The sequence below is a fragment of the Microcaecilia unicolor genome, chromosome 4 (assembly GCF_901765095.1).
Source record: "Microcaecilia unicolor chromosome 4, aMicUni1.1, whole genome shotgun sequence".
Taxonomy (NCBI): Eukaryota; Metazoa; Chordata; class Amphibia; order Gymnophiona; family Siphonopidae; genus Microcaecilia; species Microcaecilia unicolor.
The window spans coordinates 53,394,122-53,417,897 of record NC_044034.1 but is presented as its reverse complement, the minus strand read 5'-3'; the positions used below and the strand labels follow the sequence as shown (position 1 = coordinate 53,417,897).

Below are 23,776 nucleotides of genomic sequence, written 5' to 3'. Positions count from 1 at the left end.
GTTATAACATGTCTGTAAAAGGTGACTCACTGTCTTGAAGCTATAAAAGTAAGGATTTTATACTGAAGGCCTCAGAAGCTTCAGAATTTTAGAACCAAACATGATGCATGCAGCCCTTCCAGCTCTCATCTTCCTTCTATACTTGGCAGGTTGTTTGCCATTTCATCTATCCCACGAGTCAGATGAATCTGACTTGTCAGATGAAGACCTGTTCTTTGCAGAGGTATTTGATAAATCTTTTCTGAGACTCTGGTATTGAGCTCTTGAAATCTTGTTCTGTCATGGCAGAAATTTTAATTTTTGTTTGTATTTCTAGCGTTACCTGAATACAATTTACAGTCCTGAGTCCAGCCCTGCTGGTATGTTCCAAAGAAGAGGAAAGGTCTCCATGGAATCGAAGATCAAGCAAATGCAGGATTTCTTTGGTCTGGAGGTGACAGGCAAACTAGATGATGATACAATAAATATAATGAAGAAACCAAGATGTGGTGTTCCTGATGTGGCTCAATACAATCTATTCCCTAGAAAACTCAAGTGGCCCATGAATAATGTGACTTATAGGTAAGATCAGGTTGTATATTCCTTTCTGTTCTACATATTTCATTCATGCTTACTTTGCTCTACCAGTATAAATTTGCCAACAAAGGATGGTAAATCCCAATCTAATCTTTGGTAAGAACAAAATATGCCATGGGTTCTACTGCATAAGCTTTTGCTCAGTACATAATGTTGTCAGAATGGAAATTTTCAGGGTTTTTGCCTGTTTGAACGTTTGAAGTCTTTTTTATTTGTTGATATAAGAGAATTAGATAAGAGAATTAGATAGGAGAGATTCTCAGATATTCACAAATATGTTACATTGATATGAATTAACAGAATTCTGAATTATACTCCGGACCTGACTCATTCTGAAGTGGACCAAGCTATCAGAAAAGCACTTAAAGTCTGGAGTGATGTAACACCTCTTAACTTTACCAGGCTTCGTTCTGGAACTGCTGACATCATGATCTCTTTCGGAAGAAAAGGTACTGTACAATGGACAAGATGCCTCTGTTTTACAGTATATTGATGTGATCCTTATACGATGGTTTGTCTGATTAGTTTTTGGGTTTCTTTGTAGAGCATGGTGATTTTTATCCTTTTGATGGTCCTAATGGTTTTCTAGCTCATGCTTTTCCTCCTGGACAAGGAATGGGAGGAGATACCCATTTCGATGATGATGAAACTTGGTCAAGTGACTCCAGAGGTAACAACTGTTCTTCATTCTGAACATCCTTTTTCTGTACTTTTTTTTAGCTTAGTTTAGTTTACTTATTTTTTTATACGGTCTTTCCTATAGCTTCTCCAATTATGTATAATTGTTTACAGTTGAAGATCTATCTATTCTACTGTTAACCAGAAAAGGACCCAAACTAGATTACCACAATAAGCAAACTACAGTAAATAATATACATTCATTCCCATTTTAGATAAATGTAGAAATTAAAATTGATACATCCAGGTTGGGACATGTACAGTTACGGTAATATTTTAGAAAAGGATCTGCCAACATAGAGCCTTTCTAAAATGCATACAGGAGTGCATGTGTATAAGCTTGTGCATACAGTGGGAGCAGCAATTTAATAAAGGTACTTGTTGAAAAATTGAACGGATGAACTCAGCAACTTACCAGTGTAAGAGACACATGCAAGTAGATAGTTCATTACTTACCCATGAAACACCAACTTGCATGCTTAAGTTACTACACATGTAAATTACATATGCATGTAACACATGTAAGTTGGTATTTTACAACTTATCTCCAGGATTCTATATATTGTGCCAAGATTTCTGTGCAGAAATCAAAGCGTATTCTATAACACTGTGCGTAACTTAATTGGTTAACAAGCTAATCAGCGCTGATAATTGGATGTTAACAAGCAATTATTAGCACTAATTGGCATTAATTAAAATTTATGCACACTACTTGTTAAGTTTATTCTGTAATGTGGAGTGCATAAATTCTTAGTTGCATATTTGAAAAGTGGGCGTGGTTATGGGTATGGAATAGGCAGGTCATGGGCGTTTCTAAAATCTATGCGCATTGTTATAGAATACACCTACTCTGTGCATAATTTTGGCATAATTGACCATGACTAAATTAGTTGCATGGACCAGCGCTCGACGTATTCAATAAAGTACCCCTAAATTAAAGTGTAGTTTATAGAATACGCTTCGATTTCCATGCAGAAAGCACAATATATAGAATCTAGCTCTTTCCTCCAGATTCTATATAGTGTGCTTAGATTTAAGCGCCGAAATTGGCATGGATTTTATAACACCGTGCATAATTTAATTGGCTTAGCAACCTAATGAGTGCTGCTATCAGCACTTATCAATAATAAGCACTAATTGGCACTGATTAGAATTTAGGCACACAACTTGCTAAGCATATTCTGTAATGATGTGCACTGAACTTCTAATATGCACAGGCAGAAAGGGGTGTGGTTATGGGTGGGCATGGGTGTTTCATGGGCATTCTAAAATTTGGGCGCCTAGTTATAAAATATGGCCCAGTGCGCCAGGATTTACGCCATGTTTTACTTGGTGTAAATGGATGCACACAGATTTAAGCACTAAAATATGAACTAAGCGTATTCTATAATCGGCACCTTAATCTAGCTGCTTTTATCACATCCTCTGACAAATTAACTAAACATTGAGTGAAAAAAATATTTTCTCTTTGTTTTAAATGTTCTGCTTTGTAACTTCATGATACATCCCCCAGTCATCATATTTTTTGAAAAATCAATCAATTGTATTTACCCATTCTACTCCATTTAGGGTTTTCTAGATCTCTATCATATCTTCCCTCAGCCATTTCTTCTCCAAGTGGAAGAGCCCTAATCTCTTTATCCTTTCCTCATTGGAGACCTGTTTCATCCCCATTATCATTTTGATTGCCCTTCTCCGTACCTTTTCTAATTCTGCTACATATTTTTTGAGATACAGTGAGTAGAACTGCATCCAATTTTTCTGTTCTCCTTCCTTACCTCTTTGTTCTATCGATGCTACTCGAAAAACCTGATCTTATTTTCCGCTACTTTCTTGCAGGATATAACCTCTTTATTGTTGCTGCTCATGAGTTTGGCCATGCCTTGGGTCTAGAGCACTCCACTGATCCTGGTGCTCTAATGTTCCCTGTTTATACGTTCACTGAAACAAACAAGTTCTGGCTTCCTGATGATGATGTCCAAGGGATTCAATCACTATATGGTAAGTGCGTCCAAAGATATGTGGAAAACATAAGATCAAACTAAAATCAGGTAAATTTCTTTCTAGTTCCGGTTTGACTAAATAGTCTGGATTTTCTTCAGATTTATAAGGAAAATGTATCAAAAATTGTCATAGTGAATCTGGGGAAAATCCACTCGGGTTCTATTGGAGGTTCACTGATCCATGGAAATTGAATTGAGATTTTTGTGAAAAACTTGATTAATTAGCCACAAATGGTCTTGAAGGTTGGTTGAACTAATCCATGAACATTTTTTTAAATGTATATGTTTAGTGTGTTCACCTGCTGTTCCAAAAGAAAGCATTCAAATATGAAAGTGGGAGGATGCAGCTTCTATTGTAATTATTGTAACATATCTAAAAGTACAGAAGACATTATAGTATTGTATAATTTTTACATGGCAAACTATTCAGGGCCCATTAAAACACAAATATAAATCATATAGGGCCCTGTTTACTAAGCCACGCTGTAGGCGTGCTAGCGTTTTTAGTGCATGCTAAAAATTAGCGTGTGTGCTAATTTTTAGCATATGTTAAAAACACTAGCGCACCTTAGTAAACAGGGCCCATAAATTTAAACATCATTCAACAGCTGAAAGGGTAAAAAGCTACTAAGGACAACATTCTGCTGTGTCTGGTAGTGCTGATCCCATGGAGGGGCATAATTGAAAGGGATGCCCAAGTTTTGCTGAGGACGTCCTCGCAAAACATCCCAGTGGAGGGGCGTGGAAACCCATATTATCGAAACAAAATGGACGTCCATCTTTTGTTTCTCATAATATGGTTGGGGACGCCCAAATCCTGAAACTTAGGTCATCCTTAGAGGTGGTCGTTCCTAGACTTGGTCGTTTCTGATTTTCGGTGATAATGAGAACCAACGACACTCATCTCAGAAACGACCAAATGCAAGCCCTTTGGTCGTGGGATGAGCCAACATTCATAGTGCACTGGTCCCCCTGACATGCGAGGACACCAACTGGGCACCCTAGGGGGCACTGCAGTGGACTTCATAAATTGCTCCCAGGTATATAGCTCCCTTATCTTGTGTGCTGAGCCCCCCCAAACCCACTACCCACAACTGTACACCACAACCATAGCCCTTATGGGTGAAGGGGGGCACCTACATGTGGGTACAGTGGGTTTCTGGTGGGTTTTGGAGGGCTCACATTTACTACCACAAGTATAATAGGTAGGGGGGGATGGGCCTGGGTCTGCCTGCCTGAAGTGCACTGTACCCACTAAAACTGCTCCAGGGACCTGCATACTGCTGTGATGGACCTGAGTATGACGTTTGAGGCTGGCAAAAAATATTTTTAAAGTTTTTTTTAGGGTGGGAGGGGGTTAGTGACCATTGGGGGAGTAAGGGGAGGTCATCCCCAATTCCCTCCGGTGGTCATCTGGTCAGTTCAAGCACCTTTTTGTGGCTTGGTCGCAAGAAAAAATGGACCAAGTAAAGTCGGTCAAGTGCTCGTCAGGGACGCCCTTCTTTTTTCCATTATCGATTGAGGACGCCCATGTGTTAAGCACGCCCCAGTCCCGCCTTCATTACACCTCCGACACGCCCCCGTGAACTTTGGTCGTCCTTACGACGGAAAACAGTTGGGGACGCCCAAAATCGGCTTTCGATTATACTGATTTGGGCGACCCTGTGAGAAGGACGCCCATTTTCCGATTTGTGTCAAAAGATGGGCGTCCTTCTCTTTCAAAAATGAGCCTGATGGTGCCCTATACATGTCTTTCGTACCAATACAGAAAGAGCTAATAGGAGACGTAGCTCCTGTGACCCATTAAATTCAGAGGTGAAATAATAAAGTGCAGTACTTTTTATTCTATATAGAATGAAGCTAGGATGGCAAGAAACGCATCAATGATAGGTTGGGGAAGAGAACAAGACTGTGCAGGAAGCACCTTTCATGTCTGCATGATATAACATTCAATTCAATTATTAATTCTCAAGCATATCTTGACATATTGTTACAGGGGCAGGAGATCAGGATCCATATGCAAAGCACCCCAAAACTCCAGAGAAATGTGATCCAGAGTTATCCATTGATGCCATCACAGGACTTAGAGGGGAAATGTTGATCTTCAAAGACAGGTAGGGTCTGGTAATGATGCCAAAAGAGAAAGGGTTCCTGCAGGAGCCTATCCCTAGAAACAGAATTTACACAACTGCAAATCTTTGCAAGGATGTTTCATCTCTGTTTACACTGACACTGAATAAATAGTGCTGGGTTAAATGACAACACTTTGGGATGTGCCCCAGGAGAAATAGAGATACCAATGAATATATCATAAAACCTTGAGGTATTTATATGCCCACAGTTACACTAGGTCTATGGCTGATGTAACGTTGGGAGTGTAAATTTTAGGCACACAGATTCTGATTTACTTTAGTATTCTATAATGGTACCTGGGCACTGAGATGATACCAACACTGTTCCCTCTAAGCTGAGCAGGAGTCCTTCCACCTACAGTCCTGACAGTGGGGGGGTGCTGCTTCACTATTACATTTCCAATAGTGAAGGACAAACAAGTTCTGCAGGACTTCAGGGAACCTGCCTGTCCATAGCGATTGAACCCCCCAGTGGCGTTCCTAGGGTGGCTGACACCCGGGGCGGATCGCCGATGCGCCCCCCCCCCCCCGGGTGCAGCGCCCCCCCCCCTGGTGCAGCGTGACCCCCCCACCCCAGTGAAAGGCCACCTCCCCCCGCGAAAGGACACACCTCACCCCCCGGCGAAAGGACACCCCCCCGGGTGCATTTTTACCTGCTGGGGGGGGGGGGGGGTGCCGCGCGCCTGTCTGCTTCGCTCATTCCATGCTCCCTCTGCCCCGTAACAGGAAGTAACCTGTTCCGGGGCAGAGGGAGCACGGAACGAGCGGAGCAGACAGGCGCGCGGCACCCCCCCAGCGGCGTGCACCCGGGGCGGACCGCACCCACCGCCCCCCCTAGGAACGCCACTGGAACCCCCCCCCTTACTGGTAGCAATGCAGTTGGAGGACACCCGCTAAGCTTAGAGGGATCATTATAGAATAGGTGCTCCCTGCACTGCACTGGTATGCCTAAAAGAAGGTATCCACTTATAGAACTGACCTCCATATGACCAACTTTTGGAGAATTTTTAGAACAGCATGCCTACTGGAAATACAGTAGAACACACTTTTGATTGGGCCTGACATTTTTCTACTGCTTTCTTGGGCTTCTGGTTCAGTTGGAAGAGCCACCCTTTTTGGGCTAAAGTGTCACATCCAGAAGGTTTTCTTCTTTTTTATATACTTTCCCAGTCTTTGCAGTGATGCTTCTCAGCTAGAGGCCACAGACTGACTCCCTACAGAACATGGTGACATGGACGTTCAGTCTAGTCCAATCGTTCCCAAAAATGGTCCTGGAGACATCTCAGCCAGTCAGGTTTATCCAGAATTAATATTCATGAGATAGATTTGCAAATCTATTTCAGGAGTATTCATTCTGATTATCCTGAAAACCTGACTGACTGGGGTGCCTCCAGGACCAGGTTTGGGAACCATTGGTCTAGTCACTAGCGCCCACCCCCACCCCCATGATATTCAGTGCTATTTAACTGGCCAGGAATGAAAAATGGCCTGCGCTGGTGTAGGCATGTGTATGGGACGCGCGCAGGTCCATTTTTCAGCGTTCCTGCAAAAAAGGCCTTCTCTTTTGGCTAAAAATGGACGTGCGGCAAAATAAAAATTGGCTGCGTCCATTTTGGACCTGAGACCTTACCACCACCCATTGACTTGATGGTAAAGTCTCACGCATTAACTGGGTGGTAATCATCAGCCTATGTACAATGGCAATTAGCGCCTGATTAGCGCCATGCGGTGGAAAATAGAAATTATTTTGTGCTGCACATTTTGGACGCATATCAAAATTAGAATTACTGCCCAGGGCATGCGGTAGCCAGGGGAAAGTTATAATTTGACATGTGTTGTACACACGTAGGCGCCTATGCACTATAGTCTAAGGGCCCCTAACAGAGTATTGATTAGGCATTTAAACCTAATATTAAAATTATGTTCTTTTATTATTTTTAGACTCCTGTTGCAGGCCTAGTGGCCGAACATGGCCTGTGTTGAGTCTAGAATGATAATAAATATTTGAACTTTTTTAGCATTGTCTTGAGATTTTTTGTCTCTTTCGCTGTGTTTGTGTTTCTATTTGGACTGCGAGGGTTTGTTCTTCTGTTTGTTTGTCTGCATATGTGCCTTGTACATGCCTATTCTGTAAATATGTGTGTATCTTGCATAGTGCGTATTTGCAAGGGGGGATTCACATGGATCAAGCCTAGGCAGGATGCACACTTTCACAGGCACCTTATAGAATACTATAAAGCATATGTCTATCTTTGACATTTAGGTATCTGCATTTACACCAGCTCCGTGGCTGGTAGAAGTGCTTATGTCTAAATTATAGGCACATATTTTTGCTGTTCTGCTGGTATTCTGAAAAGTAAAGGGGGTGCCTACATTCATTTATAGAATGGGATCTTAGCAGACTCTCTCCAGGCACCTATTTGTATAACTGCCCTTTCTGAAGGTAATTCTATAACATACATACTAGCATTTACATACTGTAAGATTAATGGCATTTACACTCATATATATGCACATAGAGGTGGATTCTATAAATGGTGCCTAAAATATTGGAGTCAAAAAAAGTTAGGCACGGTTTATAGAATAGCTCTTAAGTGCAGGGGTCGCAAGTAAATTTAGATGCATTCATTTGCACCAATGAAAACGTGGTGCAAATACCCGCACCTAAATTTACATGCGGAGCTGCCTTATTCTGTAATTGCACACATAACTGGAATCCATGCCCATGCTCCACGCCAAAACACCCATGACCCTCCCATTTCTATGCCCCCTTTTCCGGGACATGCATAAAATTTACGCATGTAGATGTTAATTGATTTCAACTAGCAATTATTGGCACTAATTGGCTCATTATTCAATTAAATTGCACACACGATTTGTGCATATGCCCAAATTTGCATGTGCAATTTTTTGCACTTTTTATAGAATTAGAGGGATAATGCCAAAATCTCACCTATGTGCTATTCTGTATATGCGCATAACTTAATTGCATGTATTTGTAAGAGGAGATAGAACAAAAAAGCAGGAGTATCCCCCTAATAACAAAACACAAACAAAACAAAGAAAGAAAAGGGGGCAGACCAATGTAGTTCCAAAACAGCTTGTTTATTAAAAAATGACTCGATGTAGATCTGCATTTCGGCGCTGCAAGCACCTGCCTCAGGAGTCAAACAGATGATGACTGTGAGTGTAAAATCTAAAATGTCCAATATTGCAGTATCCAAAGCCTGCTGCGACTATTAGTGCCAAATCTAAATCGCTGACAATGAAGTGCCAAACCAAAGCATGCTCTGTCACACTGGTCGTTTCGATCACACATCCCCTTTTAGGTTGGGCACACCAGATTATCTCTCCTGTTTTACTCTTCCCTACTCACCTACAAGAGTCCTCCATTCGTTAAACGATCACCGTCTTGTCCTACCAGGTCCCAAACTTGCCCAGCTAGAAACAACCAGACACAACGCGTTCTTTTTTCTCTCTCCTCATATTTTTTATTTTATTTTTGTTACATTTGTACCCCGTGCTTTCCCACTCATGGCAGGCTCAATGCGGCAGGCAATGGAGGGTTAAGTGACTTGCCCAGAGTCACAAGGAGCTGCCTGTGCCGGGAATCAAACTCAGTTCCTCAGTTCCCCAGGACCAAAGTCCACCACCCTAACCACTAGGCCACTCCTCCATATCTGGACCTCTTTGCCTCTTTCCCTCCATAGCAATCGAGCCCTCAAAAGCATTAAAGTAAACTTGAAAGCCTGGCGTTTCAGAGAAGCCTTTGGTGATTAGGATTAGTCGGAAGCTTCTGCCAATTGGTTAGGAGAACCAACCCTTGTTTTAAACTGTGTGCTTTATGCTTTCCTTCATGTAAATATATCTCTTTTCTATCCTACTGGGCCTTCCTCGGTTTTCTCCTGTATGATTGTATCTCTTTCCTGTCAACAATTGGAATTCCTTTCCTTTTTCTTTGTGTTTTAGTTATACACATTGCCCTGCTCTGCCCCGGCAGCAAGAGAGGTTTAGCAAATCCAATAAAATATAAATATAAGTAAATGCAGATTATTTGATAGGGGTGTGCAGTCCAAAAGTTTTGTTTTGCTTAGTTTCCCATGCCATTTACAGGAATTTTTTATATTTTTTTCATTCCAGGCAATGTCATAAATAGTGTACACCCCTGATTCTACCTATCTCCATCTCCTGAAATTTCTACTTTAAACGTGTGTAAGAGTATAGATGGGATCACTCCCTTCATATGCCTGTATCCTCCAAATTCTAGAAAAGTTGTTAAAAATTGTGCACACAAATTTGGGTGTGTGCCCAATTTGCATGTGCAATTTAATTGAATAATGAGCTAATTAGCGCTGATAATTGGCTTGTTAAAATGCAATTATTGGCACTAATGAGATTTAATTAAAATATATGCATGTAAATTTAGATGCAGGGCATTGCTAAAATTTACATGAGTAGTTATAGAATAATGGGGATATGTGCCTAATTTAGGCACGAAGATTTGTACATGTTTCAGTTGGAGCAAATAGCTGTGACTAAAGTTAAGTGTGATTCCCAGGCATAAGTACTGTTCTATAAACTGCACCTATGGGGGAGATTCTATATATGGTGCCTAAAAAATCAGCACGGAAAACATTGCCGACTAAGCATATTCTATAAGTGGTGCCTAGATATCAACGCTTAGTTGATATCCCAACACCTAAAATTACATGCCTCCATTTACACCAATAAAAATGTGGCATAAATGTTGGCATGTAGATTTACTACTACTACTACTACTATTTAGCACTTATATAGCACTACAAAGCGTACGCAGCACTGCACAAACATAGAAGAAAGACAGTCCCTGCTCAAAGAGCTTACAATCTAATAGACAAAAATAAAGCAAACAAATCAATTAATGTGTAGAGGAAAGAGGAGAGGAGGGTAGGTAGAAGTGAGAGGTTGCAGGTGGTTACGAGTCAAAAGCAATGTTAAAGAGGTGGGCTTTCAATCTAGATTTAAAGGTGGTCAAGGTTGGGGCAAGATAGGGGTCAAGGTAGGGGCTCAGGAAGTTTATTCCAGGTGTAGGGTGCAGCAAGACAGAAGGAGCGAAGTCTGGAGTTGGCAGTAGTGGAGAAGGTAACAGATAAGAAGGATGTATCCATGGATCGGAGTGCACGGGAAGGGGAGTAGGGAAGGACGAGTGTGGAGAGATACTGGGGAGCAGCAGAGTGAATACATTTATAGATTAGTAGAGGAAGTTTAAACGGGATGCGTAAACGGATAGGGAGCCAGTGAAGCGACTTGAGGGTAGTATGAGTAAAGCAACCCTGGCGGAAGACAAGACGGGCAGCATGTGCATAAATTTTGGATCGCCCATGAAACACCCATTTCCCCTCCCATAACCACACCTCTTTTTGCCTGCACACATTAGAAGTTAGGCACACTGAGTTACAGAAATTCTAATTATTGCCAATTAGTGCTCATTATTGCTTGTTAAGTGCTTTTATCAACTCTAATTAGCTTGTTAAACCAATTAAGTTACATGTGTTGTTATAGAGCACGCCTGGAGTTTGATTTCTAGGTGCGCTATATAGATTTTGGGGGTATATTACTACTATTACTACTTATCATTTCTATAGCACTACTAGATGTACGCAGCGCTGTACACTTGAACATGAAGAGACAGTCCCTGCTCGACAGAGCTTATGGGTATGTGGCAGTGACTTTTTCATAGCCACCTTTCTACACGTAAAGCCTGGTTTTACTGGTAGAAAGTCTTCCTAAAACTGCCCTCTAGGTTAAGTATGAAGAGTTGTAAATAATAGTTTACATTTTTTCCTCTTAGATTCTTCTGGAGACAACATCCTCAGATGACTGATTCAGAACTTGTGTTAATTAAATCTTTTTGGCCAGATCTTCCAAACAAGATTGATGCTGCTTATGAAAATCCTATCAGTGACAGGATATTCATAGTTAGAGGTCAGCCTCATTTATATAAAGCAATTAAAGTAACATCATCAGTTTTCCATTGGAATGATGGTACTAAACAAGTTTGTAGGCCTGTGCATTAAAAGTTAGTGAACGCGCTAAGATGATGTAGGTTGCACGAACATTAGGAAGCTATGTACTTACAATCCTATGAGCTTGCTAAGTCATGATCAGAAAATGTTAGTTGGTTGATAGAACGATTATCACCTATCCATATATGAAAAAACAAATGCCATATGCAAATTAGGGTCAATTTATTTGAATAATCAACTCACAATTAGCAGAGTAAGTGCATTTGGAAATTTGTTTAATGGTTATTAAGTACATTTTATCTGGTTATCTATCTAGTTCTGCATGTTTTAGAAATACCTGTAAGCTAAAATTTAGTGTTTGGCCCATTAAAGAACAGATTCTGTAAATGGCATCTAAAATATAGATGTGTCCAAAAAAAAGTGCTTAGTGCTATTCGATAAACTGCGCCTAAAGTTAGGCGCAGTTTATAGAATAGCGCATAGAGCTGGGGAATGCACCTTCATTTAAGTGTGGCCATTTATGTCACTGAAAACCTGGTATATATACCTGTGCCTAGGTGAGTTCCACCAAATTCTATAACCACACACGTAAATTTGAGTAATGCCCCCGACATGCCTACACGCCTCCCATGGCCATGCCTCCTTTTCTGCTACATGCGGTACAATTTATGTATGCCTCTTTTTAGAATATGCCTAAAAGGAAGCCCATGTAAATTCCAATTATTGCCAATTAGAGATGATAATTGGTTGTTTGCCAATAATCATCACTGATTGGCTCATTACTCAAAGTGCACATGTAAATTGGGCACCTAAAATTTACATCTGATTTGAAAAAGGGGTTTGGATGGGTAGGTTATTAGCAGAATGGGGTATTCAATGCGCATTAATTTTAAGAATGCCCCATTCTGCCAATGACCTGCCCATTTCCACACCCCCTTTTTCAAATCGCATGTAAATTTTAGGTGCGGATCCAGCACCTAAAATTACATGTGTAAAGTTCAGTTAACTTTAATTAGTGCCAATACATGCTTGTTAAAAAGCCAGTTATTGGGCTAATTAGGTTGTTATTCAAATAAATTGGATGTGCGCACAAATTTGTACACACAATTTTTGGTGACTTTTACAGAATTAGGGGGAATATGATTATGTAAAATCTTAAATTTTTTTACTTAGAGATTTTAGTTTAGTTTTTACAGGGAAAATGTGCTTTGGAAAATTGACTTTGGAAAATTAAGGGGCCCTTTTACAGAGCAGCGGTAAGCCCAACGTGGGCTTACAGCTCACTCTTCTGGGACTACTGCCAGCCCAAAGCGGCTGCTGGTGGTAGTCCCACTCTGAGTGTGCACCATTTCAGGGGGAAAAAGAAAACCCCCTGAAATGGCTTGCACAGTGGTAACCCAGCGTTAATTGGGCATTACCGCTGGGTTAGCGCAGGAGACCTTATCGCCACCTCAATGGATGGCAGTAAGGGCTCCCTGTTGCATGGCCATGTGGTAAGAGCTCTCTTACCGCATGGCCATGTGTGCTTGGAGTCTTTCAATCCACTGCAGTATAAAATGCCCTGGTGCACGGGAAAAACGGCCCCTTCCGCTAGCACAGGGCCCTTTTTCCCGCAGCTTGGTAAAAGAATCCCTTAGAGCACAAATGCGCATTTTACTATTTTTATGAGTACTTTTTCCATGAAAACATCTTGTATTTGCACTGACTGCTCCAACTACACCCCGGCAGAGAGCACATTTATTTATGTGTACACTTCCATGCATATACACTTATGTGCTGGGAAGTTTTCAAAAGCTTCATCATGTTTCTATGTTTGTAAATGCCTTTAAAAATTGCACTCAAAATTACTAATCAAAATGTGTTCGTAAAAAAAGAAAAGTAAACTAATTGGAAAATGTCTTCAAAGTTTCTCAAGGAATCATGTCTAGCTATTCTCAGAAGGACTAGATAAGAAAGGTCAGTTTTCGATGAATGACTCAAATTGAAGGATCAGATATACCTATGTATCATCTTTGCTAGTTGACTGATACTCCTAAAAGTATGGCACGCCAAACAGCAGAATACATTTATATTGATTTATAAAAGGTTGGGACAAATTTCTGGAGGAAAAGTCAATAAACAATTTTTAAGGTAGACCTGAGGAAAGCCAATGTATCCCTGGGTTAAATACCATAGAATTTTACTACTTTTTAGGATTCTACCAGGTACGTGTGACCTGGATTGGCCAGGGTTAGAAACTGAGCTAGATGGACCTTTGGTCTGACTCAGTAGGGCAACTCTTATGTTCCCATTATAATTTTTATGATTCTGAATTTTCCGTGAAGTGTTTTTGAATACGCTCAGCTGTTTTTCCTGCATTGGCAGTGGATTACCATTGTAGCAGATGCCTTGTTTTCATTCTTTTTGTGCTTAATATTGGTATATCTATATATCACATGACTCCTGAAGAAGGCATTTTTTGCGCCAAAAAACACGGCTGTGTCGAGTCGAGTGTATATTTTAATAAAGAGATTGTTCCTCACCCACGTCGCCTACTGGTGTTGTTGAAGAGCCTACTCCTTCCCCCCCCCCCCTTCCTCAGACTCTACTTTTCGTAGGAATTTGTGTACCTCCACCCTCATGGTGGTTTGGTTTGCTTGCATAAAGTTCTCCAACACATAAGACGCATGATCTGCTTCTTGTGAACTGCTTGACATCATTTGCAGAGTACAGTTTCCTCTTTTTTGATTCCCATTAAGGAAAAATACCTACAGAGATTAATTTTTTCTGTAGTTCTTTAGGCCAAAATAATGTGTGCAATTTGAAAATGTAAAACACGAAACCAGGTAAAAGTATACATGTTATTCTACAAGTCACATACTTTTATTCACATGCAAGTTGAAAAATATTCAGACAGCCTATTTACCCAGATAAACAATCATTGAGGGGTCCTTTTATTAAGATGTGCTGAAAAATGGCCTGCTCTGCTATAGATGCATGAATTGGACATGCGCAGGTTTATTTTTCAGCGTGCCTGCAAAAAGGCTTTATTTTGTGGGTTGAAAATGGATGTGTGACAAAATAAAATTTGGCGCACGTCCATTTTGGGCCTGAGACCTTACCGCCACCCATTGACCTAGTGGTATCGTCTCACGCATTAGCCGGGCGGTAATGGTCTATGCACGTACAATGCCAATTGCAGCCTGGTTAGCGCTGTGCACTGGAAAGTTTCTGGCGTGCTTAGTGGAAATCACCGCCCGAACCACATGGTATTTGAGCGGTATGCACGTACGCTTCTAGGATGTGCATACGCACCTATGCATCTTTGTAAAAGGGCCCCTTACAGAGGTAAATGTTGCTCACTGAGATGTTTATATTACCTTCATTCTTGTGTTTGAACAGGGAGAAAATTTTGGGTTCTCAATGGATATGACATACTTGAAGGATATCCTCGGAAACTTTATGAATTAGGATTCCCCAAGACTCTGAAAACAATAGATGCTGCTGTCCACATTAAAGAGACTGGGAAGACTCTTTTCTTTACCGAAAACAAATTCTGGAGGTATGAGACAATATACACATTGAAAAAATGGCAGCTTCCATGTGGCATTGCTGGTGCTTACATGTAGAAATGGCAATTTTACAAATTCCACATGTGAGTGGCACCACTTCCATGTGAAGCTGCCCCACGTTAGAAACATAAACATCTCACCTACTAAATAGCAAGGCTGCAATTTTAATTTGGTTTCATTCTGTACAAGAAAATAAATTAGATGGGACTAAGGGATGACTCCCGTAAAGCCCTGGCTGAAATGAGCACTTTTAAAATATTTATATGTGCCTTTGAGCGGTGTAAAACTTGACATGGAAATTTTCCCTATGAACATGCATTTCCTTTGTAAACTTTAGCCTTGCTCAACTCACACCCAAAAACACACCCTCTTGAAATCTCTGTGTGTTTTGGATCTCCACATGTAACCAATGGCTTTCTGCAATTGGTATTTATATATATAAATGGCACTTTTTACTGATGAATATATTCCTAAAGTAATGGCCAAATATAAGTAGTGCCTAAAAATCAGCACCAAAAATGTAGAGGCCCTTTACTAGAGGGTTGCTGCGTGGCAATCCAGAACTACTGCTAGACCACCACATCCGCCGGTGGTAGTTCCACCCCTAACGCCTGGCTTTTCTGTAGCTGCTGGAATTTTTCAAAAATTATCACTGCAGGGGTTACCCGGCGGTAATCGGGAAAAACTTGTGCAGCCTCTACCACAGGGTCCCTTTTAAAATCAGCTTAGTAAAATGGGCTTCAAATCTGCTTAGCACAATTCTATAAAGAGTTTGCATCCTTTACAGAATCACTCTTATGCATAAAATGCACCAAACTGAAGCCGCCTGCAATGAGGGCTGCTATGAGCAGTGTTAAATGCCAGGGCCAACAGTTAGGCACAGTTTGGCCATATGCACACGCATAACATTTGGGAATGCTCCTATCTACACCTTATCCATGCGCCCAAATATTTTAGTTATTTATTTAGATTTTGCTCACACCTTTTTCATTAGTAGCTCAAGGTGAGTTACATTCAGGTACATTGGATATTTCTCTGTTCCAGGAGGGCTCACAATCTAAGTTTGTACCTGAGGACAATGGAGGGTTAAGGGACTTGCCCAAGATCACAAGGAGCAGCAGCGGGATTTGACCCAGCCACCTCTGGATTGGAAGACTGGTGCTCTAACCACTAGGCCACTCCTCCACAAATATGTATGTGCATTAGGATTTATGCACACATCGTTATACAAATAATATGCGTGTAAATCCTAATTATTGCCAATTGGTGCTGATAATTGGTTAGCACCCAATTGTCAGTGCTGATTGGCCCATCACTCAATTAAGTTACATGCATTAAATTGGGCGTGTAACTCTTAGCGCCATATAAAGGATTTGGCTCTAAGTGTGCTATTTCTGCACATGTTTGTGTTTATTGAGATTTACTACAGCACCTCTCGTGACACATACATCAAAGCGGGTTTACAAAATGAATCTATAAAAGAGGAAACAGAAAAGAACTGCAATGAACTGGTAAAATAAAGAGGGGGAAGTAAACAGCAAAGAGCAGCCAATATCCAAGAGCAGAGAGAGAGAGAGAGAGAGAGAGAGAGAGAGTAGGATAGCTAGAACAAAATATTTGGCAGGGGGGGAAGGCTTTGGTAACTGTGGGTGGGCACTAGGCATCCCATTCCTTTGCCTTTCCTTTCCTCTCCCCTCTCGCCCCCACCCCAAATTAAAATTACAATAGCTGGCGAGGATCCTCCAGCCATGCCAGCTGTAGAGATCTGGAGCCCACCTGGTTCACCTAAAGCGCAGCTGTTAATGTTCAAAGTGCTTCCGAAACTGCTGGTGTTGTGAGTATGCTCAGTTAACTTTGAGCCACTGACAGCTGTGCTTAGTTGATCCAGGTGGGCTCCAGGTTTCTACAGCTGGGGGGAGGGCGGTTGGGGATTCCCGTCAGGTACTGAAAGATGTGACTGGTTGTTGGGTGGGCCTGAAGCCAGTGTGGATGGGCCCTGGCCACACTCAGGCCCAAACGTGTCAATGCCCCTGGAGAGAGACAGTAAAAATAGAGGGCCCAAGAAGCAGAGCATAGAGAATGGTACACATATGGGTGGGAGAGAACGAGGTCTGAGAGAGGTCTGCCAACCTCATGCCATCTAAAATGCAGCAAAGGCCTGAGTAAACAAGTGACTTTTCAAGGCCAATCAACATTTTTATAGGAAGATTCCAGTTGAAGGGGTAAGGGTAGTGAGTTCCCAAGAGTTGGTGCTGTGAAAAAGAAGTCAGTGAAATCCAAACGTGCACATGAAAATGGTGGCATAGCCAGATGAAGTCCCTGTGAGGAACAAAAGGGATGGGCAGGAATATATGGAGTGAGTAGAGAGGATAAATAGACAGGAATACCCAACTACAACACTTTGGGGCCTTTTTACTATCCCACGGTAAAATGTGGCCTGCACTAGTTTTGGTGCATGAAATTGGCACACGCTGGCCACTTACCATGTTGGAGAAAAGCCCTTTTTAAAACGGGGTGGTAAATGGCCATGCGCTAATATTAAAATTAACGTGCGGCTATTTATTGCCTGAGCCCTTATCGCCACCTATTTAGTAGGTGGTAAGGACTCACATGCTAATCCCATGGTAATCGGGTGGCGCGTAGCAATGTGGCCATGCTGCCTATTACTGCTAGGAACAGCCCCCGTGATAGAAAACAGAAAATTGTTTTCTACTATGGGAAACGCTTGTGCCAATTTCAGAACTACTGCTGGGATCCCTGCAATGCTCTGGCGGTAAGGCCGATTTGTTGCGCTTTACCTATGCATTAGCCCTTCCATGCCGTTGTAAAAGGGCCCCTTTATGAGCCGATGTTAAAATCTTAAACTAGACTTGAAATGAGATAGCCAGTAATGCTGATAGAGCAGACGTATAACCTGGTCTGATCTATGTGCATGGTGTAGGATTTGGATGGCAGTATTTTGAACTTTTTGCCTTCCTTGTCTCATAGCCCTCTTGCTCAATGGGCACATGGTATCCAGTACAAGATAGCCAGAACATTGCACAGTAACATATGTGAAATTCATATTTAGTAGCTTAGTAAGCAGTAATGTTATCTGGATATCTTTATCCAGTTGACTTTACCCCAGGGGCATAGCCAGACAACAGATTTTGGTTGGGCTTAGGCAAGAAGTGGGTGGACACCAAATGTTCTCCCCCCCCCCCCCCCCCCATTACCTTACCACCACAAAAATATCTCAGCTGGCAGGACAATACTTCTTCCTACCTTGGCAGTCTGCAGCAGGCATGTGCTGAAAACTGTGCATGTGGATTTGTGTCGGAAGATGGCCGGCGATCTCCTTCGAAAATAAGGAGGAATGTTATCAGTGATCATATATAATGCTGCGGAAATTTGTAGCAAAATTAGTAGAAAAGTTCATATTCTGTCTCCCCCCCCCCCCCCCCCAGTTATCTATGTACTTTGTAAAATGGAAATATATGTTCCTAATACCACAGTAAATAGATAAGAAATATAGAACCAGCTAAAAAGAGTGAAGGAATACAGAAGCAAGAAAGTGCAGCAGAGAATAAAGAGGTGTTTCCTTGAATAATAAGTGGAGGAGTGGCCTAGTGGTTAGGGTGGTGGATTCTGGTCCTGGGGAACTGAGTTCGATTCCCACTTCAGGCACAGGTAGCTCCTTGTGACTCTGGGCAAGTCACTTAACCCTCCATTGCCCCAGGTACAAATAAGTACCTGTATATGAAAGGCGCATTGAGCCTGCCATGAGTGGGAAAGCGCAGGGTACAAATGTAACAAAAAAAAATAACATTTGATTTCTTGCTGTTTATTTTTAAAGCTTTGATGAAGAGACTCAAACAATTGACAAAGGCTATCCAAGATTAATAGAAGATGAATTCTCAGGAATTGGTGATAAAGTAGAGGCAGCTTATCAAAGAAATGGTGAGTTCATATTTCTTTTTTTCTTTCTTTGTAATCATTAGCTATATCTTGGGAAAGGTAGTGTGGTTGTTGTTCAGGCTGTAGCTTGAAATCTAGATGGCAGAATTTTAAAGTGTTTGAATATTTACAGTAATGGCATTCAGTTAGTGCTGATTTGCACATGGCAGGTACAAGAAGAGCTTGAATAAGCATCATGGCTTCAGCCTTGGCTATTGTCCATTCAGACAGTTTAACCCTATCTATTGAACGTACTTTATGAGAGTAATTTTATAATTTCCCGAACTGATGAAAAGTTATGTGTATTTTTCACTAGGTGGGCTTCTCTGGTTTTTCAAAGTAAAAGTAAAATCATCCCAGGAAAACAAGCCTGCATGCATGTTTAACACACGTCCTAAAAACACTAGAGTGCCTTTGTAAAAGGAGACCTTAACGTCTAAGGGGCCCGTTTACAAAGCGACAGTAGGCCCAACAGGGACTTACCAAGCACCAATCTGAAGATATCGCTGGCCCAACAAGGGCACCAGCAGTAGTTCCAGCCCCAGCATGTGGCATTTTTGGCACCAGCAGAAATATTCAAAAAATATTTCCGCAGTCACTAACTGGGTGATAATCGGGCAACGTCGCATGTTACCCTTCACTAGAGGTAGGGGCCAATTTTGTCATGTGCTGAGGTCATTTTTAACACAGTGGATAAAACCCCCCCAAAAAGAAATGGCCATGTGGTAAGATTTCACTTACCGCAAGGTTAGTGTGGGAGCCCTTACCGCCACCTCAATGGGTGGCAGTAAGTTTTCCCCCCGCATGGCCAGGCAGTAAATGAAATCTTACCGCACGGCCATTTCTTTTTTTTTTTTTTTGGCTTTTTATCTTTTGTATATCCTCCTTGAGTTCTCCTCACTTTTTTCTCCCGTGCTCACGTTACGTGAGGGACTTTTCCTTCTCCTTTGTTTTGCCTGGTGATCCCCCAGGACATCTTTGACAACCACTGCCTTAAAGGACTTATCAGATGGTCAAATGTTTCTTTGTGTTCCCCATTCTCACCAATAAATGGCTAGAGTGAAGTGAACCAAATTTTGCATGTAGGGGAGGCCCTTTGGGAGGCCTCTTACTTTGTACATTTCAAAGATGGCAAAATGATAAGGCATGGGGTGGAGGGAGCAACAGGGAGTAAAGTTAACAGTTTCTTAGTAATGCCTTGGGACAAATTCATCTCATCGTATCTTGAGAACTGCGGGGCTAGTACCTGAGCATAGACCCTGAAGAACTATAGCTGGCTGGTATTTAATTGTGGACGGGTGATCTTTCTATATGGCAACATGATGCCAGTTGGTAGACTTTTGTACATTTGAATCTTTGTAAGTAATTGAGGAAGGTGCTGAATGAGGCAAGTTTGGAAATTTCCCGAAATGCATCAGGGACAACCTCAGGGGTCCTTTTATTAATCCGCGGAAAAAAAAGGGCCCTGCAGTAGTAGCAGGGGCCGTTTTCCCCACGTGCCAGGGCCCCTTTTCCACAGCCAGTAAAAGCACCCCCCAAAAATAGCCACACGGTGAAAGAACTCTTGCTGTGCGGCTATATGGCGGGAAACCCTTACCATCCCCCATTGAGGTGGTAATAAGGGTTCCTGTGCTAACCTGGTGGTAACTGGGCAGTGTACATAAGTACATAAGTATTGCCATACTGGGAAAGACCAAAGGTCCATCAAGCCCAGCATCCTGTTTCCAACAGTGGCCAATCCATGTCACAAATACCTGGCAAGATCCCAAAAAAGTACAAAACATTTTATAATGCTTATCCCAGAAATAGTGGATTTCCCCCAAGTCCATTTAATAATGGTCTATGGACTTTTTCATTTAGGAAGCCGTCCAAACCTTTTTTAAACTCCGCTAAACTAACCGCCTTTACCACATTCTCTGGCAACAAATTCCAGAGTTTGATTACACGTTGAGTGAAGAAAATTTTTCTCTGATTCATTTTAAATTTACTACATTGTAGCTTCATTGCATGCCCCCTAGTCCTAGTATTTTTGGAAAGCATAAACAGACGCTTCACATCCACCCGTTCAACTCCACTCATTATTTTATAGACCTCTATCATATCTCCCCTCAGCTGCCTTTTCTCCAAGCTGAAGAGCTCTAGCCGCTTTAGCCTTTCTTCATAGGGAAGTCGTCCCATCTCCTTTACCATTTTCATTGCCCTTCTCTGCACCTTTTCTAATTCCACTATAACTTTCTTGAGATGTGGCGACCAGAATTGAGCACAATATTCGAGATGCGGTCACACCATGGAGCGATACAAAAGCATTATAACATCCTCATTTTTGTTTTCCATTCCTTTCCTAATAATACCTAACATTCTATTTGCTTTCTTAGCCGCAGCAGGACACTGAGCAGAAGGTTTCAACGTATCATCAACGACGACACCTAGATCCCTTTCTTGGTCGGTGACTCCTAACGTGGAACCTTGCATGACATAGCTATAATTAGGGTTCCTCTTTCCCACATGCATCACTTTGCACTTGCTCACATTAAATGTCATCTGCCATTTAGACGCCCAGTCTCCCAATCTTGTAAGGTCCTCTTGTAATTTTTCACAATCCTCCCGCGATTTAATGACTTTGAATAACTTTGTGTCATCAGCAAATTTAATTATCTCACTAGTTACTCCCATCTCTAGGTCATTTATAAATATGTTAAAAAGCAGCGGTCCAAGCACAGAGCCCTGGGGAACCCCACTAACTACCCTTCTCCATAGAGAATACTGACCATTTAACCCTACTCTCTGTTTTCTATCTTTTAACCAGTTTTTAATCCACAATAGAACACTACTTCCTATCCCATGACTCTCCAATTTCCTCTGGAGTCTTTCATGAGGTACTTTGTCAAACACCTTCTGAAAATCCAGTTACACAATATCAACCGGCTCACCTTTATCCACATGTTTGTTCACCCCTTCAAAGAAATATAGTAGATTGGTGAGGCAAGATTTCCCTTCACTAAATCCATGTTGACTTTGTCTCATTAATCCATGCTTTTGAATATGCTCTGTAATTTTGTTCTTAATAATAGTCTCTACCATTTTGCCTTGCACCGACGTCAGACTCACTGGTCTATACTTTCCCGGATCTCCTTTGAAACCTTTTTTAAAAATTGGTGTTAGATTGGTCACCCTCCAATCTTCTGATATCATGCACAATTTTAAGGATAAATTACATATTACTAACAATAGTTCTGCAAGCTCATTTTTTTATTTATTTTTATTACATTTGTACCCTGCACTTTCCCACTCATGGCAGGCTCAATGCAGCTTACATGGGGCAATGGAGGGTTAAGTGACTTGCCCAGAGTCACAAGGAGCTGCTTGTGCATGAAGTGGGAATTGAACTCAGCTCCTCAGTTCCCCAGGACCAAAGTCCACCACCTTAACCACTAGGCTACTCCTCCACTCCACGTCTATTAGTACTCTGGGATGAATACTATCCGGTCTAGGAGATTTGCTACTCTTCAGTTTGTAGAACTGCCCCATTACATCTTCCAGGTTTACAGTGAATTCATTAAGTTTCTCCGACCCGTCAGCTTCGAATACCATTTCCGGCACCGATATCCCACCCAAATCTTCCTCGGTGAAAACAGAAGCAAAGAATTCATTTAATCTCTCTGCTACAGCTTTGTCTTCCCTGATTGCCCCTTTTACTCCTCGGTCATCTAGCGGTCCAACTGATTCTTTTGCTGGCTTCCTGCTTTTAATATACCTAAGAAATTTTTACTGTGTTTTTGCCTCCAACACAATCTTTTTTTTGAAGTCCCTCTTAGCCTTCCTTATCAGTGCTTTGCATTTGACTTGCCTGCTAGATTCTATCTGTTAATGCTATGGTCCAAAGTTTTTAAAACTAAGTGGAAAAGACTATGGAGATTAGTTGATAAAATTTGCTTTTTATGTTTTTATTTTGCCTAACACTAACCTGCAATTCCTCCTTTAAACCCCAATCTTTAAGTTTCCAAAGCACAAAGCAAAATAGCGTTCACTACCAGAGAAATGTCCTCTTCTCTCGGAACTTGTACAGCAAGGTGTACAGCAATGTCCAATTACCACTGGGTTATTGCCGCGCAAGCCATTTCCGGCGGATTTCTTTTTCCCTGCGTTGGGCCGGCAGTAGTCCCAGAACAGCAAGTGTTAAGCTCACATTGGGCTTACCACTGATCTGTAAAAGGGCCCCTCAATATGAAATTATTGCTAGCCTAATTTTGACCATGCACATCGAAAATTCAGTGTAATTTGATTCTCTGAAAATTAACAGATACGTTGTGTTCAGCTGTACTAGTATGCATTCTAGAAGTTATTTTGAAATTGCTTATATATATATCCAATACTTCAAGCACATTTTGCTAGCTATATTGATTTTTATACCCATTGGAAGTGTTATTTGTCATACATTTGATCTTTTCTTTCCCTTAGGTTATATCTACTTCTTCAAAGGACCTATGCAGTTTCAATATAGCATCTGGAGTGAGCGAGTTGTTCGTGTCATGAGAACAAACAGCATCTTATTGTGTTAAGGACATTACAGTTAATTTGTATTATATTAACAAAAAGTCTCTGGCATATGGAAAATTCTACTACTATGAATATAGAATTGCATGATGGAAGGCATAGGGTTCTGTGTATATAAGCACCATTTTGGTTAGATACAAAAAAAACTGAAATAGTGGTAACAGCCCCAAAATATGGAATAAATATTAAAAAAAAGAAAATTTTTAAAATTTTTCTAATTTTATAAAAACTTTTTGATTTTTGTACGGGATAAAAAGACCTCAATGGGTCTGATACACTCCTTTCAAATCTGCGGTGCAACCAAAATGACCCCAGTTATAATCACTGGTGAAAAAACTCCC

General features: G+C 41.3%; 1 protein-coding gene across 1 annotated transcript; it reads left to right on the top strand.

The window, feature by feature from the left end:
• The first annotated feature begins 100 nt into the window (after positions 1 to 100).
• LOC115467869 (collagenase 3-like) lies at positions 101 to 23,529 on the top strand. Its single transcript, XM_030199364.1, has 10 exons — positions 101 to 223; positions 317 to 561; positions 877 to 1,025; positions 1,121 to 1,246; positions 3,094 to 3,255; positions 5,254 to 5,371; positions 11,220 to 11,353; positions 14,776 to 14,935; positions 18,781 to 18,884; positions 23,340 to 23,529. The coding sequence occupies exons 1-10, from the start codon at positions 101 to 103 to the stop codon at positions 23,438 to 23,440; spliced, it is 1,422 nt and encodes a 473-aa protein (XP_030055224.1). The 3' UTR covers positions 23,441 to 23,529.
• Positions 23,530 to 23,776: the final 247 nt, after the last annotated feature.